The sequence below is a fragment of the Hydra vulgaris genome, chromosome 08 (genome assembly GCF_038396675.1).
Source record: "Hydra vulgaris chromosome 08, alternate assembly HydraT2T_AEP".
NCBI classification, from domain to species: domain Eukaryota; kingdom Metazoa; phylum Cnidaria; class Hydrozoa; order Anthoathecata; family Hydridae; genus Hydra; species Hydra vulgaris.
This window is the reverse complement of record NC_088927.1, coordinates 29,334,826-29,355,446: the sequence shown is the minus strand read 5'-3', so window position 1 is coordinate 29,355,446 and position 20,621 is coordinate 29,334,826. Positions and strand designations below refer to the sequence as shown.

At 26.8% G+C, this 20,621-nt stretch overlaps 1 protein-coding gene across 3 annotated transcripts; it reads left to right on the top strand.

Annotated features, from left to right (window-relative positions):
* The first annotated feature begins 1,063 nt into the window (after positions 1 to 1,063).
* Positions 1,064 to 20,118, top strand: LOC100209515 (tectonin beta-propeller repeat-containing protein 1). 3 transcript variants are annotated; one of them, XM_065803372.1, is made up of 18 exons: positions 1,064 to 1,404; positions 1,499 to 1,639; positions 2,166 to 2,288; positions 3,240 to 3,356; positions 3,608 to 3,785; positions 5,374 to 5,471; positions 10,660 to 10,761; positions 12,511 to 12,616; positions 13,654 to 13,856; positions 14,155 to 14,762; positions 14,975 to 15,145; positions 16,454 to 16,510; positions 16,608 to 16,770; positions 18,151 to 18,286; positions 18,419 to 18,508; positions 18,592 to 18,698; positions 19,304 to 19,384; positions 19,749 to 20,118. In XM_065803372.1, the coding sequence occupies exons 1-18, from the start codon at positions 1,129 to 1,131 to the stop codon at positions 19,959 to 19,961; spliced, it is 2,970 nt and encodes a 989-aa protein (XP_065659444.1). In that variant the 5' UTR covers positions 1,064 to 1,128; the 3' UTR covers positions 19,962 to 20,118. The 3 variants fall into 3 exon arrangements, with proteins under 3 accessions (XP_065659444.1, XP_065659445.1, XP_065659446.1); XM_065803373.1 differs by lacking the exon at positions 3,240 to 3,356; XM_065803374.1 differs by lacking the exons at positions 12,511 to 12,616; positions 13,654 to 13,856.
* Positions 20,119 to 20,621: the final 503 nt, after the last annotated feature.

Below are 20,621 nucleotides of genomic sequence, written 5' to 3'. Positions count from 1 at the left end.
TATCTTTATATATAAGTTTAGAATAAGTAATAGAACATAGCCAATCTGGGGTCATACTGATTTAGGGAGCTGTGAGGGTTTATACAGTACATACATAAACTGATATAGAGAGAACATACACGGCAGTTGTTGCTACATCAACTGAAGGATTGGGTTGGTGCAGTAATAAGTTTTTTTTGTTATTCCCTTTTTTTTTTCTTTTGAGGAAAAAACTGCACTAAAAAAAATCTATTATAGCATATATAGATATGCATTTGAAAACTTTTTTCTCTATGCATTAGTCTTGTTCAGCAAAATTTGTGTTTTGGAGTTAAAGAGTTAAGAGAGTGTTGTAACCACTAACAACACTCTGTTGTAACTAAAGCTCTTCAACTGTAGTGGCCTTCACGGCCTTGGGGATGTGAATTCAAAAAAAAACTTTTTGGGTACCTTATTTTGTACAGTCTTTTTAGAAAAAGAAGAAAAATAAAAAATATTGAAAAAAAAAAGATTTCTGCCCTTGCTTAAACCCATAATAAATTAGTAGCACACTTGCATGTCCTAGCTGATTACTTAGTTGGTTGATATATGTACAGCTGGCTTTAGTAAAATAAAATTTAATCATAGTCATTTTTAAATACAATCAACTGAATGCTTTAATCACTTTTTTCATTAATCTTTAATTTTTCTTCTTTTTCTGAAAAATTGAAGTGTACAAAGCATATTAGAAAATTGCATATATATATATATATATATTATACATACAGCTCTCGGAATTAGGGTCGGTATTCGGCAATGTGGATCTAACTGCTGACCTCAAAGTGTTTGAGGTCGGCAAAAATTTGCTGACCTCGCTTCTATGTTTTATGGTAACCCCTTTGTGTCAATTTTTATTTTTGCCTACCTCAACAATTTAAGGTCAGCAATTTATTGCCAACCTCTTTTTTTCCTAATTCCAAGGGTTGAGGTTATATATATATATATATATATATATATATATATATATATATATATATATATATATATATATATATATATATATATATATATAAAATACATATTACATATATATATTGTTTTGTATTATTGTCCACAGGAACATATTCATAATTTACATAATCAAAGTTTTTTTTTATGTTCTGATTGCTAATGCTTGAAAAGGTTTTGCTTGCTACTAACTGCTATGGAAAATTGCACAAGCTTTCTTTAGAAACCTTGGAATGTGACTTGGTTGATAGTGTTTTTCAAACCTCGAAGGAATATGGGTTTAAACGTGTTGTTACAACACCAACTTGTGCATGGGCTGTATGTGTGGATCAAAAAATTTACTTTAGTGTGTTAGAAACTGATCTTCCTATTAAAGTGGGAGAATGTTATTATGAAAATGAGAGGTGGTCAATAACTTACAGATGGTCTCAAAAATCTGTAATCTTCTTTTTTTTAAATCATTTTGCTTTATAATTCTGTTTTTAAAATATGTAATAAGCAATTATTTGTAATATATTTACATTAACTGCAGCTACTTTTTTCTGATCGCTGGCATTGGAGTTCTAAAGATGGTAAAATTGATCGAAATCCTGAAAGAATAAATCTTCCTTCAGAAGATTGGTGTTGGGAAGGTGATTGGATAGTTGATAAATCAATTAACTGTGATTCTGAGGTTGGTACTTGTTTTTTATTTTTAGATATTTGATTAACATAATTATATATAATATTTAACTATTATACTTTTATTAGTTTTTTTTTTTTTTTCTTTTGTTATTCACCTCCTCAAGGCCAAGAAGGCCACTACAGATAAGGAGGTTACTTAATAGTGGTTATAACCCTCTCTCAACTCTATAACTCCGAAACACAAACCTCGATGAACAAGGCCGCTGCGCGGAGAAACAAGTTGAGCGCGGTACTACCAGGGACGTGCTGGGGATCAAACTCGGAACCTCTCGCTTATGAAGCGAGCGCTTTACCACTACACCACTACCGCATAGTTACTATAGAAACAGTAGTCGATTAAATCAATTAAATAAAACTGGATTAGTACTAATTAACTTTTTGGATTTAAGTATAAAATTTTTTATATTATATATTTATATATGTATATAGAATTAAAACTTGGTTAAACTATGTTTTACTTTTTTTAATTTTTGTTTATTTTGGAAAAATATTGTTGACAATATTTATTTGTTTAGGGCTGGCAGTATGCAGTAGATTTTCCAGCTGCTTATCACAGTAAACCCGGGAAATTATCATTTGTTCGTAGAAGAAAATGGATTCGATATCGTAAATTCATCTCTTACAATAAATGGAGTGCTGTAAGTGAAAAGATAATGTAAATGCTATTAACTAACTACTATTTTTATTTGGAGTGAATTAAATGAAAAAAAGATTAATGAAAATATTTTTTTTTAAATTTTTTTAATATTTTTATTTTTATTTTAACAAATAATTTTTGGATTTTATTTATTTACTTTAATTTTTTTATTTTTTATTTTGTTAAAATATGTCAAATGAGTTCCAGTTGATTGATTTTTTAGTTAACAACTGATTTAAAAAGTTTTCATTTAACTTTTCTGTATGGCAACTGCATTACCTTTTAAGACATTGTTTTAAAAAGATATTGAAATTTTATTTTTGTTTCTTTATTTAGTTTTTATTTAGTTTCATTATATTTAAAAAAATTTTAAAATAATTAACAAGTAGGGAAGAGTAAGGCACCATGAAAAGTTGTAATTGTGAAGGCATCTTAAGAGTTGTGACTTTCATATTGTGAAAAAGTTACTACTAGAGTTTTGACAAAAAGTTATATAAAGTTATAAAAGTTATATATATTATATTTGGTATCATTAGGCCTGCAAGGGGTTGAATTTTGTGTTTTTTTGATGACAATCTAATTTATTAGTTTTTTAAGTTGCTATGTTTTATGGTATGTTATTCAACAAACTTCTAGTTTACTTTAAATAGTCTAACAAGTTTAATCTGTTATATTTTGGTAATTAATAAATTTAACTTTGTAGATATAAAATAGTTTTACAAATTAAACCAATCACCTAAAAAAAAAAGGTGTACTAAAAAAATTGTTACAAAGCAAAAGCTAAAAGTGTATCATAGTGCCCCACTTCTCTCGTAATTTTGGGTTTTTCCCTTTTATAATTTTTATTTTGAATATTTAAGTATTTTTTGTTTTTGTATTTTATTTCATTGTTTTTAAATATATATTTGAATAAGGTATTTTTTTATTATATATTGAATAATAAAATTTATAGATACCTGAAACAAGTGTTCTTGAAGATTTGTATCAAGATATCAGTGTGGGAGGTTTTCAAATGCAAGGTCAGCCACCTGGTTATTTGGCAGTGTGGGCTATTACTTTTTCTGGAAGAGTTAGGATAATATTTTCATAGAGTTTTACTTATAAATGTTTGTAAACAGGTTAAAAACTTGTTTGTTAAGTAGAATATGTTAGACTACCACCTACCAAAAGTAGATTGATTGTAGCCATAAGTAGATTGATTGTAGCTATAAGTAGATTGATTGTAGCCATAAGTGAATTAGTTGTGATTTAGGCTACTTTAATTTGAAGTGAAATGAAGGCTGTTAATTTTTTTTCCTTTTAAATTTGTTGTTTTTTTAGGTACTATATCGCAATGGTGTAACCCGAACCTGTCCACAAGGGGATACTTGGCTTGAAGTTAAAACAAACAATATTAATTTTTTGCAAATATCTGTGGGACCTGATGGACATTTATGGGGATGTACCTGGGATGGATATGCAGTGGTGCGTTTAGGTGTAACCCATCTATGTCAAATAGGTTAGCATACTTATTTAATTATTGTCTATATATTTCTTTAACGATTATGTAAGCCATACGATGTCTATATAACAGGATTTCTGAGTTAAAGTTCTTTGCCAGAATACCAACAATATGTTAACTACTCTGTACAATTTTGTTTATGCATTTATTTATTTTTAAATTTATTTTTTTATGCAGATTATTTACATTTCAGTGGTATTTTCAAAAGTTGATATTAATAGATCTTAACCACAACCTGAACTTAAAATAAAGTTCAATGGGAATGTCAGTTATGCGGTTGCAATAAATTCTCAGTGAAAGTTTGAAAACAATGAATTATCACTGATGACTAGTAGCACCTGCGATGATTCAGCTCTACTTCCTAAGAAAAAAAAGTGTAAATGAAAACGATCAAACTAAAATCTTTTAAAAAATCATATCTAATTAAACTATCGGTTATACATTTCATTAATTTTTTTCTTTTCTTTACTCTGATGCTTTTGAATTTTATATATACTTTCATACATGGCCGCTTCTAGCTGGCTCGGGGCCCTGGGGCAAAACTAAGTTGTGAAACTAAAAAATTGTTAATGTCATCTATACAATCACATTGTAAATATGATTTTAATGATTTTGATATATTGTAAGTATTTAAGACAGTCCCTGAATTATTGGGGCCAGGTAATAAATTTTCCAGTTGTTAGAGTGGTCGTTCTCTCATATTGTTTTGTATATTATTTAATGAAGCACCATTAACATTTATTTATTAAACTTTAACATTAACATTTATTTATTAACAATTAACATTTATTTATTAACCATTAACATTTATTTATTATATTATTTATTAACTCATATTATTTAATGTAGCCATTAACATTTAAATGATATGATGTTAAAGAAAAGAAAGCGAAAATAAATTGTTTTATTATTCTCATGACAATTTGTTTCAAAAAATTAAACTATTTCCATATATCAAGTAAATCAACTTTTAGTCGATTTTAAAAATGTATTAATCGATTTTAGTCGTCTTTAGAAAATACATTAGTTGATTTAGTCGACAGTCAAATTAATTAATAGTCGCAACAACACTAATGTGTACATTATGAATAGGACAAGGATACAAATTGATGTAATGGCTAATGTCAGTTAATCTTGAACAAAGTAAGTGTCTTTTCAGATAGAAATTCTGCGAACAATTTATCTCAAACACTTTGAAATTTTCTTTGTCATGTTTTTCTGATAATTGGAAAAATATTCTGTCAACTGTTTTCTTGTTTTTTAAATTTCATTATCTTCTAGTAACTCCAAACTTATTTTCTAGTAACTCTTAACAGTATTTTTTTTTAAAAGCAAATATGTGTAAAACAAAAATGATAAAATTTAAATATTTTTCATTTTCTTTTATTGAATTGTTAGTTTGAAATATATGAAAAAAATGTAATAATATGAAAATTGCTAAGGGTAAATAATTATCATTAACTGTTATTAACATTATTATTAACATATTATTATTAACTTAACAATATTATATGAAAATTATTAGCAAATAATTTTCATGAACACATGCTTAAAAATACAATGTTTCGTACAATTTTAATTTTAGGTACTGACTGGCAAGAATTAAATTACCCAAAAGGCGAAGAACTTCAACAAGTGGCTGTAGGAAAAAATGTTGTATGGGCTCTGTCTAAAAATAAAAAAGTAATTCAAGTTATTTGTTTAACTGTCAATAATTAAGTTAATGTAAAAGTTATTTAAAAAGTTAGGAATATTAGTCTGATGTATCTCAAGTTTTATCAAATTTAAGTTTTGGGGTCTGATTTTTTTTTTAAAGAAAACAAAAAGGTTTTCATTTGGTATTTTTCTTTTTACACTTATTTTCTTTTGTTTTGTATTCTGTGATGTTTCTTTAGTTTTTTATTAGTATATATCATTTTATATTTTTATATTTTATTATTGTCTTGGTATTTTTCTATTTATTTTTTGAAACTCTTTATTGTCATATCAATTATTTATTTTATTATTCATGATTTAAATTATTGAGATGCATGATGATATAGAATTATCATGTATTTCTACATTGCTTTAATTGTACCGTGCGTTTTGATATTATTTGTCATAACTGAAGTTAGTGACTTTTTATCTTAAGTTAATCTTTTTTATGATGCCATCTAAAAATATAAGTTTACAAGTTATAGACATTTTACCCAAAATATATTTTTCAACTAAACTTTGATTTTTTTTGTCATTGTGAATAACTTTAATTACAACTGAACAAAAAATTTTATCAATATTTCATATTTTTGTTATGACACCATAACAAAAATATGATTTAAGTATTGTAAGAATTTGTTCAAGTAAACTAAGAAACAGATTGTTTTCAATTTTTTTATATATGATTATGACACAGTGGTTAGAGTGCTGGACTTAAAAATGTTTAAAGATCAAGGTGTTCTGAAACTGTTAGAAATGTAGTCAATGAGACAAGACAGTTGCAAACTACTTTATTAAACTTATCTTTAATGTGTCTGTTTTGCTACCATTACTTTTGTTGGGTTGAAGGGCTGCCATTACAGTTCTTTTATTGAAATCTACAATTACAGTTGTTAACATGAAGAATAATATGAAGATGTTTTTTTTGTTGGTATAAAAGGTTTTACTATGATTCCTTTTTTAATATGAAAAAGATATTGTAAAAACTTAGTTACAATTTTTGGCATGAAATCTTTTATTAAAATTTTTGTTGATACAAAGGCCTCACACACTAAAGGCCTACCATATGTTCTAAATTTCCTTGATTTCTAGATTTTTAAAAATTTATTGTGAAATGTCCTCAATTATCATAATTTGTCCTGAATATCCTGAAATTTTAAATCACATTTTTTAATATACCTGAGCTAGGCACATTTATTAGGAATGCAGTGAGGTAAACGAGGCCTGGCAAGGTAAGCTGTGGTTAGGTAGTTTTTATCAAATGTGCTATGTGTAAGTTCAAGGTGCAAATTAAGTTCTCTTGTATTGTGATGGAAATATTTCTGGTCTTCAAATTCTCAGTTTTATCTTCTCATTAAAAGCAGTGAACACTGTTTTTATGAAAGGTTCAATTTATCATATTGGGAAAATTTATGGAAAAACAAGACAATAAATTTATGACTTCAAAAATAGTAACAGTTAAAACATAAACTGTTACAGTCATTTTTAATCAAAGTTCTGAGACAAAAAATTTTCTCTAACAAAGTAGGTGAAGAATTAGTTGACATTAATTATAAAGATTCTAACAACTGACTCAAACTTACATCTATTGAATTTACTTTAGCAGCTTGTAGAGTAACAAGAAGTTTAGATCCAGATGAAAGTAAGCAGTCTTAATGTATGTACACTTTATGTGCACTTTGCTTTCCAATGCAAGCAGTGCAATTTGAAAGTCATTAATTGCTATTGCCACATATCTATAATATCATTCATCAGTAAAAAGTTGTATCTTGAGAAACCTTTAGTTTATTCATTAATCATTTAAAACATTAAAGCAGGAAAAGTTGCACATGCAAAGATTGTATATAGGTTTCATGAAGAAGCAGGGAAAGTTGCACATGCAAAGATTGTATATAGGTTTCATAAAGATATCAAGCACTGATAGCTTTTGTGATGAGGTTACCACAGAATGGGTTATCTATGCTTTGGAAAGAGATCCAAAATTAATTTTGTGATCAGCCTCTGGGGATTTTGACATTTGTACTTATTGGCATCATATCTCTGTGTTAAAAATATTCTGGGTGATCAGAAATATATTAATCTCTCTCCTATTGTTAAGTCAGCTCTCATTATAAAATAGAAAATGAATTAATAATGCACAGATAAAATTAGAAAATGAATTAATAATGGAAGAAAACAAACCCAATATCTTAATTAATAATGCAAATGTTGAGCTATCCCTTGCAATGAAGGAATCAAGCATGCAGTCATCAAAAGTAGCCAATATCATGTTGACTTCAAAAAATGAGAAATTAAAATAATAATTCAACATAATTAAGATATAAGCTTATTTTTTTTAATTGAATTGGTTCCTCAAAAACTTATTATCTATAAAAGATTTTTAGTCATTTAGGTCCCTTCATCTTGTTTTCCTGATTCATATAATTTGCAATCTTTTAAGTTGTCTGTTAATCATTATCTATCCAGTAACTTCCAACTCTAATAGTGGTTGCTTGCAGCCTTGGTGGAAGTGAAGATATTAAAAAAAAAAGATGCACGTTTTTGTTCTTTAAGAAGATTAACTATAATGCAATTAATGTCAATTCGATCAGAAATTACATCTAAAAGAGTGCAGTTATGAGAAGAAGGAGAACAATAGAGATCAAAGAGAAAGGTGATCAAAAGAGAAAGGTGATCAAAGAGAAAGGTGATCAAAAGAGAAAGGTGATCAAAGAGAAGATGAAATAGAGTGAAGAGGTGCTAAGCAGAAGCAAAATAAAAGAATTATAAAAGAATGATCAAAAGATTCAAACCTTCTGGACAAATAGATGAATTAATGCATAAATACAGTACCCCTAAGTTATAAAATAGTTCCCATCAATACTGAGATCTGAAGAAGGAACAGAATTTAAATTAGTCTCACAAAGGACAAGCAAGTCGGGTGAACTTTGCATGAGGTAAGATTCAACTGATGGAAAGTTACTTCAAAGACCATGAATATTTGTGAAAGATATATTGAAACAGATAGGTGGTGGGGGTGATTTTATATTTTTGGTTACTTTATGCATGATTTGAATTTAAAAATATTACTTAATTCATGCATAGGTAGAACATAGCATCCCAAGCAATAAGCTATGCAGTTGTCTCAGTCCTGTTAATTAACCCAAAGTTGTAGCTTAGGGCTCCTTATGTGTTTTCAACAATGCACACCAAAAGCATTATAAAAAATAGAGACACCATTTATGTGCAACATGGCACTGGTAATACTCTGATTTTTACACTGTTGATAGGATCAGACTCTCTGAGAGCTACACAAAGTTCAGGAAACCTTACTACCAGCTGACCTTAGAACAGTTAAACTGAGTATTAGACCTTACCCTCATTAAAGATAACAGGAAGACTTGCACAGTCACTATTAAGGAGGCCCCCTAAATTATTCTGAGAATGAGAATTATTCTGTTTACCCCTTAAGTCTTTGTTTAGGAGATCTGCTACAAGACAGTAGCTGGATGCAGTTAACATCTGCCCAAGATGAGTATTTTTATCGAGATACCATCTCTAGCCTTTACTCAACCAAGAGCCCCAAAGGCATAGGATTTTCAAGTCGGTGTTTATTTCTCGTAGCCTTTACCTAAAAGAAAGCAAATCCTACAAAGTTGTAGGGCATGGGGCAGGTAGTACTGGGTTACATAATACCAGTAGCAGGGTGATTTTGATGATCCTGAACCTGACCTGACCTGGAGTAGTTAAAAGAAGTTTCTTCCAGTTAGCAGTACTTCAAAACATTGATGAGGATGTTATGGAAATGCATTAGGAAAAACATTACATCTAACAGAGTACTATAATTAAGGTAAGCATAGGTTTTATAGTTGGATTCACTAGTTGGTTACTGAGCTCACCCTATATCAAAGATTTAAACATAAAGTAACTTATGGGTGAGTAAACACTGTGCCAAAGGTTCAGACAGAGCACAAACATACATATAGTAACTTGCGGGTGAACAAGCACTGCGCCAAAGGTTCAAACAGAACATAAGCATACATAAAGTAACTTACTGATAAATGAACACTGCATCAGAGGTTCAGATAGAACACAAACATTCATGTAGTAAATTACAAATTTGTATTTTATTAACGGTAAACTGAAAAAATATGAAACATATTTTCATGCAAAAATAATATTTTATTGCTCATTTTTATATATATTATTTAATAAAGCAAACCCTTATTCCTGGTTTTTGTTTTAAGAATTTGACAATAGTTACACAAAGTTATCCAAAACTGCAATTTTTGAATATAATATTAAAAACTCCCTCAATTAGTAAATAGTTTAAATAATGCAAATAACCTGCATAATATAGCTTAAGATTCCGTATGTAAAATTTGCATTTTTACTTAAAATTTAGTTTCAAACATGAATCCATAAAAATATTTTAGAGATTTTGTTTAGTTAAAGGAAAAGAATATTTGTTTATTGTTCTTAAAATTCTTTTGATGACTTCCATGATATTTATGTATGAAACTTTAAATATTATACTGGTGTTAATCAAAATTATATTAAAATAGAGGTTTGGAACAAAAGTACCCTACAAATTTTCCGCATCCCCAGTTCCCAGGTGTAGTATATGTGAGGTAAACAATATTATCAAAAAAGTTTATGCGTATTTTTAGATCAAATCAAAATTTTGATTTGAAAGTTTCTTTAACAGTCTAATAATAATTAGTCTGAACTAATTTTTGTTGTTATTCTCTTTAGATTTAAGTAAATATTTTAATCTCTTTACACTTGTAACATTTTTACATAAAATGTACAATCAATGTACATTAACATTGTACTTTAATGCACACTCGATAATTTCATATTTAATGTAGTTTTTGCAATTTTTTTAGAATTAAAACATAATAAAAATAATTAAAGTATGGTTCTAAAATGTTTTACCTTAAATTTGTTTAAAAAAGAATTTTTGAATCATTTACAAAGTATTCTTTTTTTTATAAAAAAAATTCAGTTGTTAAATAGCTGTTTTGAAATTTTACTTGTAAATTATTTTTTTGCTGTAGATAAATGTTTTATGTTTTCCTAGCAAAAAAAATGATAATTGATATCATTAAATCTACCATGTAATATAATAGTTTTTGTTATTTGGGCTAAAAATAAACTTCCACAATCTTATGAACCCAAAAAAAAAAATTTTTAGATTTTTTTTCGAGGAGGAATGACTGTCAACAATGAAATTGGAGATAGATGGATTGAAATGGTTGGAATGTTTTCTTTTGTTAGCATTGGACCTAATAATCAGGTTTCTTTTTCTTTTTTTTTTTTTTTTTTTTTACATTTTTTTTTTTAAAGAATTTATTAAATTTACTAGAAAAATAATTTCTTTTTTAAAATTTTCCTGTTGTTTCCTTAGTTCTCTGTTCTTTTTTTTTATTTTATTTTTTTGCTGTTCCCTATTAAATATAAAATAAAAAATTGAAAATGTGATACAAACAAATGAAATTGAATGTATGATATAGAAAATGAGAAAAATAATAAAATCATTAGCATGTTAAAAATTTTATTTTCATAAATTTAATAAAATACCTTGAAAAATTGCATTTTGCCAACCAATATAACTCTATATAACTCCTATAACAATATTTATATTCACAATATTGGAGAATACATTATGTATTAAAGTTTTTAAAGCATGTGATTGATAAAAACAAATGGTTGAAGTTTTTTGTTTTTTTTTAACAAATTGTTTTTGTGCATTGGTGTGTGTATTATTTGTTCTAACCATACATTGTAGCTGTTTAATCTATTAATATATAATAAATATTCAGTTTAATATAATAAATATTAAATAAAATAATCAGTTAATATAATAAATAATCAGTTTAATCTATCAATTAATATAATTTAATTCCAAAAACATTACCAACTGTTGAAAATATGTTCTTGAAGAAATTTTTACTTGGCTTTATACGGACATGATTTTCACAATTTTTTACTCTGTTTTTGCAATAAAGTTTCTAAGTAATTAAAGCTTTGCTAAATAGTAATTTAAAATTTTAAAATAACAAATTAGATTAATGTACAAAGTTCTATTCAATTTTATCAAATAGATTACTACCCTGGAAGAATATTTTGTCCATTTATTTCAATACAAATGAAAACTATTTGTTAGATGAATTTTTGTTTGACAAAGATTGAAAAAACGAATTAATGATTTACCTTGTGATATTGATTTTTTCTGTTGCCTTTTTTTTAAGGGTGCTTGTTTAATACAATAGGGTTTTTTATGCTTACAAATCCTTGCAAAAGAAAAACGCTTGTTCAAATCCAAACCCCTGTACTGTTCAAAACGAAAATAATAATTTCCCGATGATTATATCATAATTTATTTCTACTTTTGCAACAGGTGGTAACAGGCAGTAGGGATTTAACTGTTATAAAAGGTGACTTAAAAAAAGTTCTAAAAAATCATAACTACAATTATTTTAATCTTTTTTAAATTTCTTTTGTAAATTTCAAATAAAATTTGGGTTTTCAAGTGAACAAACATTAGTATGCAAACTGATGAAATATGCATAAAAGTGGTTATGCAGATTTTCTCAGATTGTGGGCAACATGTGCTTACAAATAAAATTGGATTATCCAAAGTACTGTTCAATTGCATACTGCTCAAGATATCACTAAAAGTTAAGAATTAGTAAATAAGTTAAGTTTGTAACTTTAGTTTAAAAAAGAAGCCTAGATGTAATGTATATGTGTAATCAAATGTTAATAAATTAAAAGTAAAGTTTTTTTTAGTTCAAAATAAATTAAAATATATTTATTTATTTTTTTTATATATATATATAAAAGTTTCATTATATATAAACACTTTTAATTATATACTTGTGGTACAGTATATACCTATTGTACGTTATATACATGTGGTAAATTATATACCTGTGGTACATTATTTATCTGTGGTGCATTATATACCACTAACATATTTTACTTTCTCTAATAATAAGTTTAAATTTAAGGGAAATTCAAGGGTAAGTTTTACATTACTCAGGTATTTGCATTGAGTGAAGATTGCCATGATATATATATTCGAACTAATGTTACACCTGAAGAGCTGGTTGGTAGAGAATGGAAACTGATTAAGTTTGCAAAAAGTGGTAAACTTTTTGTTAACCTAAATTAACTCATGAAAGTTTTATGAGATAGCAGATTAAGGTCTGCATTTTGGAGTACTTTTGATAGTTGGCTCTAATTTTTTTTATTTTTATTGTTAGTCCTAAATTTTTTTTTAAAATGTTGGCTCTAAATTTTTTTAAAAGTTATGACCAAACCCTCAGCTCTGATGTATGTAGTGAACCTTGTGCTTATGGTTATTTTCAGAAGCCAATATTGATGCTTGAATAAGTTGATCTTATTCTGCTGTCGTTCTTTTATGTGTGTTTGTGTGTATTTACATTTACAGGGGCTATTCTAAGGAAACAATTTAAGTAGTGCTACCCTTCTGTTTTCATTTTTGAACCCCTTTCTAAATAAAATTTACATGGGCAGGATTTTTTTAATGATTTTGTGTTAATGGAAAGTGTTAAGTTTGAGTTAATGATTTGTGTAAATTTTGTGCCAAGTAATAATTTAAAGACTTGATGTCTGTTTTCAGTTAAAAGTTAAATAAGTTTTAGTCTTTATTGACAATTGCTTACCAGCTTATATTCTTTTTGATTCATGGTTTATTTTGTTTAAAAAAAACTTTCTACTTTTGTCTCTGCTATAGATCAAATAGCTAAAAATAAGTTCAAAATGGCTGAACATAAAGGGTTTTTTAGTTATATAATATATCAAAAATAAATTATGTATACTAGTTTGAGATAACTATGAATGAATGTATACTAATAATTAACTAAAATTGATGTGTATTAACTAATTTGAGGTTTGAGAGTTATTTTAAGTAGTTTTTATTTGAATTTGGGCTGTGTCCAAACACACTTGAATTGAACCCTGTAAAAATGGTATAGAATAGCCCTTGTAATATATGTATATGTCATTGTTAGTTGTTGTTATATATATATATATATATATATATATATATATATATATATATATATATATATATATATATATATCTTTGTTAGCTATTCATTTATAATTATCAATAAAACTATAATATAATATTTACAATACTTTTATTCAAACTATTCAGCCACTTCATGGAGGTCTTTTGACAGTGGTGCATGCACTGTAGACAGTACAGTAGTTGAAAGTCTAAAAAGTTTTACTGTTTCTCAAAGCTCTAGCATTTCTAGTCTAGTTGCAGAGTGTACAGACTGGAGAACACATTTGATGTATGAGTTAAATGAAAGAAACCAGAGAGAATCGTGCAGTATTGCTGAACTTGCTATTGAGGTTTTTTTTTTTTTATTTGATTTATAATAAAATGAAGGAGGTATTGAATGAGTTTGTTTACTAGAAAATGAAGTATTCATTATTGTTTTAAACAATTTGAGGATTTTAAACAATTTTTGTTTGTTGTGAAAAAATTGTCTATTAATTGAAACATTTAAGTCCTTATTGCTCAGGCACACCTTTCAAGTACTTGCTCAGTCACATGTTTTGAGTGCTTGCTCAGTCAGACTTTGACTGACCAAGCACTAAAAATGTAATTTTTTTTTTTAGACAACTGAGAACGTATTTTTTTTTTTAGACAACTGAGTCCTGGAAAAAAAAAGATAATGGTTACATCCTTATTGATGGTTATTATAATTTATGGTCAAAATGTCGTCTTTCATATAGATCTGACGTAATAGAAAATAATGCACACAACATGATTATACAGTATCAACATAAAAATGAAACTCAAGAAGTTTATCTTTATAAAAGTATGATTAAATGTGCTCATCGCATTAAAGGATTATCTCATGCGAACACTTTTTCTATACAAACTAATGACAATAAATATATCGTAATAAGTCTAGAAAGTGAAGCTTTAGTTATAGAATGGTTGAAGGTTTTAAACCCTTGTTTGTATAATAGAGTAAATGAAAGTATATGGGCTACATCAATATTAGGTGAAATTTTTGTAAGTGCTGATTCTGGAGCTAATTTTTCGGATTTGTACTTCCACAACTGGTTGTCAGTTCGAGGAATTATGTTAAAAGTTTTATCTGGTGTGGATGGCATAATTTGGGCATTAGGGAAAGATGGGCGAGCTTACACTTATAGTCCAAATAAATTATTTGAACAACGGTTTGTAGAGAATCACTTTATTTATGAAAACAAACGATGGAATCCTATTGAGGGATATTCTGACAGGTAGTAATTGTTTTATTTGTTTTTATTTGTTTTGTTTTTTTAAATTAATATAAAATATTATTTTTCATATATACATGTCATATAGTGACTTGTATACAAGAACATGCATCATATGTGCACTATAAATTACATTTGCAATATAATCCACATTGTAAGCCATACACCGCTTATGCACCACACATTTAAAAAAATAGATTTTTTGCTTTTTTAAGGTTTCTACCAAGTGATCGCTGGCATTGGAGTGATGAAACTGGCGTTTATGAGTGTGCTAAAGATAAATATAAGTTGCCTACAAAGTCTAGTAAATGGCTGGATGAATGGGAAATTGACTTTGATCACGAGGTAGATGAAATGGGTTGGCAATATGCAATCGACTTTCCAAGGTATTTTAATTAATTTATGAAAATAAAATTTTTAATATACTAATGATTTTATTATTTTTCTTATTTTGTATATCATACATTCAGTTTTATTTGATTCTATCATGTTTTCAATTTTTTATTTTCTTCTTCATCTTGTATTCAATTACATTTGCTTGTAATACTTTTTTTTTTATTATTTAATTTATTTAAATTTAATTAAGCATTTAATTTACTGAAAATTTGATTTAATTGACTAAAATTAAAAAAAAAATTTTTTGCTCATTTTTTTGTTACTTTTGAACCTTTCAATTATTATTATTTTTATTTATTTTTTTTATGCTTAATAGCACTTTATAAATATATAAAGTGCTATTTTATAGCACTTTATATATTTATAAAAAATATATTTATATAAATATAATAAAAAACTTTTTTATGTATATTTATGTGTGCGTTATGTAATATATCTCTTACAAATAAAATATGAGAAATCACGAATTATAGTAGTATATCCCTTACATATAATTTATGAAGAACTACTAATTATAAATTTCAGTAAAATTTAATGATCATCATTGTCTTAGCATCCTCCTTTTCTGAACTTACATATGTCAAACATTTCTGAAACGTTTCCGAAATGTGTCAAACGTTTCTTATAGACAATCTTGAACATTTTTAACTGTCTTTTCATCTTGTCTGTTACAAACTCTTTCTGAGTTTTCCTACCTCTATTTCTAGAGGTAAAAAAACTCAGAAAGATCGTTTTTTTTCTGATACTGCTAACTGTTTGCATGCTAGTAACCAATCAGCTGGATCAAGGTTTGGCCCAGGCATTTGGGCTAAATTATTACTTTTGGTGTCTTTAATGATCTGTCAGATGATCTAATTGCATCCCCGAGATAACATAATTTACCATCATTCTATCTTTTCATTTTGTTTTCTCTTTTTTATCTTCTTTGTATTCACCAAAAGTATATTTACTTGAAACCAAAAATATTAGGAGTACCTTGTATACCATTACATCTCTTTAGAACCCATTCCTCTACTTGCTTGTTTTTGATTTTACAATGCATAATCTTTTTTTTATTTATGTTTACATCTTTCCAACACTTGGTATTTTTCTTTATATTTGTAATTTTTTTTTCTGTATTTGCAATCAAGCGTAAATTATCTGCATAGATAGAATAGCTCTAAAACCAATAATGTGATAAACCAACACTGAACTCTTCAGAGTGAGTTACTAATATATGGTCATCTTATCATGTTCAATAATAACTGGTCTATTTTTTTTTTTTTTTTTAATGTACGCTGAAGTTTATAACATTTTAGATACTATCACTCTTACAAGGGAATAAATGATTATGTTAGGAGAAGGCGATGGAAAAGGTTATTAATCTTACTTTATAAAGTATTTAATTTTTAAAACTATTTTTACTAATCATAATGCTTATAATAATGATGATGCATACCTTGGTATTCATAGACAGTGTTTAGTCACAACACGTGGTCCTTGGAAAGAAGTTCCAACTGATGCAACAATACGTGATATTTCGATTGATATGCAGGAAGTGAATTGTTGTGTGTGGGCAGTCAGTTGTCATGGTGATGTTATGGTTAGACTTGGAATCTCTAAGGACTCTCCACATGTATGTGATTTAAGGTTATACTATAGTTCAACCCTTGGAATTAAGGTCAGCATTCAGCAAGGCTAAATAAATAAATTTAAAACGGCAAACTCTTTATTTAAATTCTAAATAAAACAATTGAAATAAAAACAAATAAACATTCATTTCATTTAAATTTTTAGTAAAATGATTACGAAAAATACGGAATAAAGAATGTTTTGATTCAGTAGTTTAATTTCTAAATAAATAAAATAAAAACAGAAAAACAAACGTTTTATTTAAATTTTAGATACAAACTTTTTGTTTAAACTAAAAACAAAACAATTTTAAAAAAAACGGAAAAACTAACATTTGATAAATTTATAATAAAATAAATAAAGCAAAAAGCATAATTTTTTTTTTTAATTCCATATAAAATGGTGAAATGCTCCATTCCTTTATCAAATTTTTTTAGCAAAAGTCAACGTTTAACAAACTTTGCGTTGGTTCTTCTGTAAATTTTATGCTAAACGTTCGCACATTTGTCAATTAGTCAAAATTTGTTTCTAATTTTTGTGTCAACCTGATGCCATTCTAAAATGGTATTAGGTCAGCACTTTTTTTGCCAACTTTTTTTTCCTTGGAGGTCTTCTATGATTATTGTGTTTGTTTTTTTTTGAATTATTTTTTTGCTTTTTTAAATTATTTTGAAATACAATTATAAAGCAGGTATCATGAGTTATTATTAGAAAAATAATCATAATTTATCATATATTATGCTTTTTTAATTGATACTGGAAGTGTTATTTTTTTATTTATTTAGTTATATCAAAACACTTTAAAGCATGAAGTTCAGCTAAAATAAATATAAATTTTTTTTTATGTTATTTCTTTGCTTTTTTTTTTGTCTCTTGTTCAAACTTTACATATCTTTATTGTTTAACTTCTTTTTTTTTTTTTTTTTTATTTTAGTTCAGCATCTTGTTGCCTTATTTCTTTCACTTTTTTATTTCAATGCAGTTTTTATTTCACTTAAAACTTCCTTTTTTTTAACTTGTTTTGCATATCAGATGTCTTAATTTTCTGAAATTTTCATTTCTATGAATTACTTTAAAATGATATTGAAAATTAGCTCTTTATTTTCAAAATAATTTTTTTAACATTATTGTAAAGTTATACCAATCTTCCTCCAAAAAAGAAAAATTTATATAATTTTGTTTTAAACATTAGCTTGTTAGTTATGCAGTTATGCATTTCTGTTAACTTTGAAAACATCTAATTTTATATTGACAAAACCTTATTTTACATTGACAACATTTTATTTTATATTGACAACATTTTATTTTATGTTGGCAATATTTTATTTTATGTTTAGTGGTGTTAGTTTAGAGCCACATAAAATCTACTTTTCTTTTTTTCAAGGGTGATTCATGGCAATTGGTTTTGATTGACATACCAGCAGTTTGTGTGTCAGTTGGGGTAGACAGAAAAGTTTGGTGTGTTACTGAAGATGGGTCTTGTTTTCTTCGTGCTGGGTTTCATGAGAATTCAATTCTTGGTTAATATTTGTTTTTTTCCATCTTATTTATTTTGTTGATTTTTTAATGTATTTTTTAGGTATGAAAGATACATACTAATGAAAATATGTTATATATGAAAATATATTATATATATATGAATGTTTTTTTAGGAACTCATTGGATACATATATTAAAAGAAGGCCATATAATAAAACATATTTCTGCTGGAAAAACAGTGATAGTTGTTTTGGATAATAAAGGTATAACATGTTTTGGTGTTGTGCATTTTATGTTTTTCTCAATTTTATCAATGTAATTTTGTATTTCAATTAAACATTTTTAGGAGCAATGTATTATCGTGAAAATGTTTCAGAATTTTATCCAGAGGGAACATCTTGGATAAAAGTACTTGAAAATGTAACTTCCGTTTCTGTCAATCAAAATGATCAGGTATTTCGTCAAATAAACCTTTTATGATTATATAAATGCAATGAATGTTTTACCAACCAATACGTTTTATTCATTATTCAGAAGCAATCTTTTTTTTTTTGGCTTTTGTACTAATATGGGCAAATTTGTTCTTTTTATATAGACTATGTAAGACCCATTATGTTTGTTGAAACTTGTCATTCTATCAAGATCAGTAGTCTCAATCGCATTGTAAAGATAAAAGATGATGTCTTTTTATAAAACTTGTAAAATAATCTATAAAAAGCTTTCTTAAATTTATTCTAGTTTGATATGCAACATTGTTTTATTTTGCATATTCATAGGATTATTTTTTTGATACGTAGTAAGACCGTGTTATGTTGTAGACAAATTTAGCTTTTTGATACGTAGTAAGACCGTGTTATGTTGTAGACAAATTTAGCTTTTTGATACGTAGTAAGACCGTGTTATGTTGTAGACAAATTTAGCAAATGATTGACAAATGTGTCTCTAGCTGATACAAGAGACGCGTTTGAGATTTTTAAACATAAGTTCTTTTTGCAAGTCGATAGTCTTATGGTTAAAAAAGCTGAATTTTGAATAAAATTTATTTGATACTTTTTAAGATTGCTCTTGTTCAAAACGGTTGTTTAAAGATAATTGATGGCATCATTCATGGTCAATTCAAATTAATCGATGTGCTATTGGTAAGTATTTACGTTTTAAAATGGTTATATTTATTATTTCAGTTTAGTTTTAAATTATTTTAAATCCAGTATTTTTATCTGTTTAAATTAATATAATTTTTTCTGTTCTATTTTTTGTTATTGATTATAATAGTTGTGTTCAATTACTAATTTTGTTAGAGTGTTTTTGAAAGCTTTTTTTTAACTAATTGTTTTGTTAGAATGTGTTTTTCAAAGTTTTTTTAACCGATTGTTTTATTAAAAAGTGGTTTTAAAAGTTTTTTTTAACTAATTGTTTTCGAAAAAGTGTAAGTTATTGCAATTGCGTGTTTATAATCATTTTTTATTGTCAATATCGAGTTTTTGTTTATTTATACGATTTCAGAATGATTGGAGCTCAGTGTGTATTCGTTCAATTACAAAAATTAATAACGATAAGGTAGATAATCAAAAAGATTCTATTATTGTCTCTAAAAAAGAAGACCCAAATGAGACAAGTAACGCTCAACAAAACACCTGCGAAACAGAATCAGATGAGAACGTAAATACAATAGATCCATACAGTATCGATATTTATAGCTTTTATAAATCTGAATAACTACAATAAAATAGTTTAACACTTAGGACTTTAGATAATTCAATATATTTTTAAATATAAGTAAACTTTTATATAATTGATCTTTAGAATTAACATTTATTGTTTTTATGGTCGTTTTTGTATTTTGATATTGTTAACATAAAATACTATAATTATATATTTGCAGTACATTAATATCGTATATAAACACTTTTTTTGCTGCTTTGCACAAAAATACTTAGATCTCTAATAGAGTGACAGGGTAACAGAAAGTGCGTTGTTACTGCGGTTACCGCGGGAATGTTTAATAAATTATGGTAATAACGGGCTCGGTAATACCGCGGTAGCGGTAACAGATGTTATATAAAAAGAAGGCAAATTTAGTCTTATCGTCAAGCTCCTTAGACTAACTTTTAACTGAATACACACTAGAAATTACACCAAAATTTCAACTAAACAATAAAATATTTTTTCTTTGTCCAAATTTAAAAAGGCAGTGTTGTAGTTCGATGCGTTCACTATCATGAGATATAAATTCAGAAAAAAAAAGTTCCTAAACCTACAGTTTTGGCCAAATTAAATTTTTGGCAGCTCATTATTGTTCACTCCTAAAATTACATAATATTGCATTTAAAAGCGTTGTTCATATAAAGTTCAGTACAGAGGTTATTATCTAGTAGT

Bases quoted from the DNA above. Each gene is read 5' to 3' on its own strand.
- LOC100209515 (XM_065803372.1), top strand. From the start codon at position 1,129: ATGCTTGAAAAGGTTTTGCTTGCTACTAACTGCTATGGAAAATTGCAC. The intron at 3,357-3,607 runs GTTAGGATAATA...TTGTTTTTTTAG, and splicing joins CTATTACTTTTTCTGGAAGA to GTACTATATCGCAATGGTGT. The intron at 16,511-16,607 runs GTTATTAATCTT...TGGTATTCATAG, and splicing joins AGGAGAAGGCGATGGAAAAG to ACAGTGTTTAGTCACAACAC.